Here is a 3,126-nt window from a genome sequence, read left to right on the forward strand (position 1 = left end):
CCCCCCGAGGTTCCTACCCTGCCCCATGATGGCACTGTCTATTTGCATACTTTTAAATCATCAGGTTATGTTATCAAAGTTTTGTTTTCTGGTTGTTTGGGATTTGGTTGGTAGTGGTAGTGGTTTTGGTTTGGTTGTTTGGTGTTTTGAGACCGGGGTTTCTCTGTGTAGCCCTGGTTGTCCTAGAATTCACTCTGCAGACCAGGCTGGCCTTGAACTCTGCCTCTGACTCCTGAGTGCTGAGATTGTGTGCCACCGTTGCCCAGCTGTGTTAGCTAAGATTCTTCCTCGTCTCTCAAGCCAACAAAAGGCAACAGTTACACATATTTGACAACCCAAACGAGCCTTAGTACGGATCGTAATTTTAATAAGCACAGTTAAGTAACACTTTGTGTCACGTTGTTTTCTGACCTCAGACTACTCATGAGCAAATTTTCTTCATTTCTTATTTTCTTTTTAACAAATTTGTTTTTGTTTGCTTCAAAGCAGTCTTAGGACTGGAGACATGGCTCAGTGGTTAAAAAGCACTGGCTGCTTTTGCAGAGGGTCCCGATTTGATCCCCAGCACCCACATGGTGGCTCAGAACTGTCTGTAATTCCAGTTCCAGAGGATCTGACGCCCTCTTCTCTGGCCCCTATGGCCGTCGCACACATGTTTTGGTTTGGTTTGGTTTGGTTTTTACGGGGAATGTTTTCTTTTCTTTTCTTTTCTTTTTTTTTTTTTTTTTTTTTTTTTTTTTTTTTTTTTTTTTTTTTTCGAGACAGGGTTTCTCTGTATAGATAGCCCTGGCTGTCCTGGAACTCACTCTGTAGACCAGGCTGGCCTCGAACTCAGAAATCCTCAGAAATCTGCCTGTCTCTGCCTCCCAAGTGCTGGGATTAAAGGTGTGGGCCACCACTGCCCGGCTAGGGGAATGTTTTCTTTCTTGTGAACAGCAGTTTAAGTTTAAGTGGAAGAGAGCCTAAAGCAACCTCTTGCTTGCTAGAGTTGTTGAAGTTATGCCTGCCCTTTTTCCGGTCCACCCAGATAGCTAACAGTTGCTCCGTTCTTTGTAGGTGGACACTACTCTCTCTCAGTTTACTGACCCGAATGTCTATCTGTGGGATGTGCATCACAGTAAGAGGCTTATTAAAGTAGACGGGGTTGTAGCCAAGAAGAGAAAGCCTCACTGTGTTGATTTCTCTGCCATCCGGCCTCAGATAACCTTACTTCGAGAAATGCGGGTCACCCACTTTCGCTTCTCCCTGGACTGGGCCCTGATCTTGCCTCTGGGTAACCAGACCCAAGTGAACCACACGGTTCTGCACTTCTACCGCTGCATGATCAGTGAGCTGGTGCATGCCAACATCACTCCAGTGGTGGCCCTGTGGCAACCAGCAGCACTGCACCAAGGCCTGCCACATGCCCTTGCAAAACATGGGGCCTGGGAGAACCCGCACACTGCCCTGGCGTTTGCAGACTACGCAAACCTGTGCTTTAAAGAGTTGGGTCACTGGGTCAAGCTCTGGATCACCATGAATGAGCCAAACACACGTAACATGACCTATCGTGCCGGGCACCACCTCCTGAAAGCCCATGCCTTGGCTTGGCACCTGTACGATGATAAGTTTAGGGCGGCTCAGAAAGGCAAAATATCCATCGCCTTACAGGCTGACTGGATAGAACCGGCCTGCCCTTTCTCTCAAAATGACAAAGAAGTGGCCGAGAGAGTTTTGGAATTTGATATAGGCTGGCTGGCAGAGCCTATTTTCGGCTCTGGAGATTATCCGCGTGTGATGAGGGACTGGCTGAATCAAAAAAACAACTTTCTTTTGCCTTATTTCACCGAAGATGAGAAAAAGCTAATCCAGGGTTCCTTTGACTTCCTGGCGGTGAGCCATTACACCACCATCCTGGTAGACTGGGAAAAGGAGGATCCGATGAAATACAACGATTACTTGGAGGTGCAGGAGATGACTGACATCACGTGGCTCAACTCTCCCAGTCAGGTGGCAGTAGTGCCCTGGGGGCTGCGCAAAGCGCTCAACTGGCTAAGGTTCAAGTACGGAGACCTCCCGATGTATGTGACAGCTAATGGCATCGATGACGATCCACACGCCGAGCAAGACTCACTGAGGATCTATTATATTAAGAATTATGTGAATGAGGCTCTGAAAGGTGAGACCCCGCCCCCTCAGTCCCAGAAATGCATCAGCTTGTATGGTTCTTGGTGGAGAGAAACCGCTGCCCATCCTGACGTAGAACTAAAGACAGCCATCTTCCTTATGGTGAAGGAGGATGCTTGGGGAGGGGGAGAGGAAGTGGGGAGGGGGATGGGGTGGAGCCCAGAGTCCTTAGCACTGTCCTGAATCTGTCAAAGCCTAGGCTCTTCTGCCTCAGGGGACCCCAGATCTTCCCTTCCTTCCTTCTTCCTTCCTTCCTTCTCTCCTTCCCTCCTTCCTTCCTTCCTTCCTTCCTTCCTTCCTTCCTTCCTTCCTTCCTTCCTTCCTTTCTCTCTTCCTTCCTTTCTTTTTAGTTTTTCTTTTTTTTTAATTAGATATTTTCTTTATTTACATTTCAAATGTTATCCCCTTTCCTAGTTTCCCCTCTGAAAAATCCCCTATCCCCTCTTCCCCCGCCTTGCTCCCCAACCCACCCACTCCCATTCCTGGCCCTGGCAGTCCCCTATACTGGGGCATAGAACCTTCACAGGACCTAGGGCCTCTCCTCCCATTGATGGCCAGCTAGGCCATCCTCTGCTACATATACAGCTAGAGCCACAGGTTCCACCATGTGTTTTCTTTGATTGGTGGTTTAGTCCCAAGGAGCTCTGTGGGTACTGGCTAGTTCATATTGATGTTCTTCCTATGGGGCTTCAGTCCCCTTCAGCTCCTTGGGTACTTTCTCTAGCTCCTTCATTGGGGACCTTGTGATTCATCCAATGGATGATTGTAGGCATTCACTTCTGTATTTGCCAGGCACTGGCAGAGCCCCTCAGGAGACAGCTATATCAGGCTCCTGTCAGCAAGCTCTTGTTGGCATCTGCCATAGTGTCTGGGTTTGGTGGTTGTTTATGGGATGGATCCCCAAGTGGGGCAGTCTCTGGATGGCTGTTTCTTCAGTCTCTGCTCCGAACTTTGTCTCTG

At 48.6% G+C, this 3,126-nt stretch overlaps 1 protein-coding gene across 3 annotated transcripts in view; it reads left to right on the forward strand.

Annotated features, from left to right (window-relative positions):
- Window positions 1–3,126, forward strand: part of Kl (klotho) — a 44,450-nt gene that overhangs the window by 34,989 nt on the left and 6,335 nt on the right. For all 3 annotated transcript variants that reach the window (XM_029533799.1, XM_021187224.2, XM_029533798.1), the window contains exon 4: window positions 1,057–2,158. In XM_029533799.1, coding sequence (XP_029389659.1) covers window positions 1,057–2,158 — 1,102 coding nt within the window. The remainder of the gene's footprint in view (window positions 1–1,056; window positions 2,159–3,126) is intronic.

The sequence above is a fragment of the Mus pahari genome, chromosome 23 (assembly GCF_900095145.1).
Source record: "Mus pahari chromosome 23, PAHARI_EIJ_v1.1, whole genome shotgun sequence".
Classification (NCBI taxonomy): domain Eukaryota; kingdom Metazoa; phylum Chordata; class Mammalia; order Rodentia; family Muridae; genus Mus; species Mus pahari.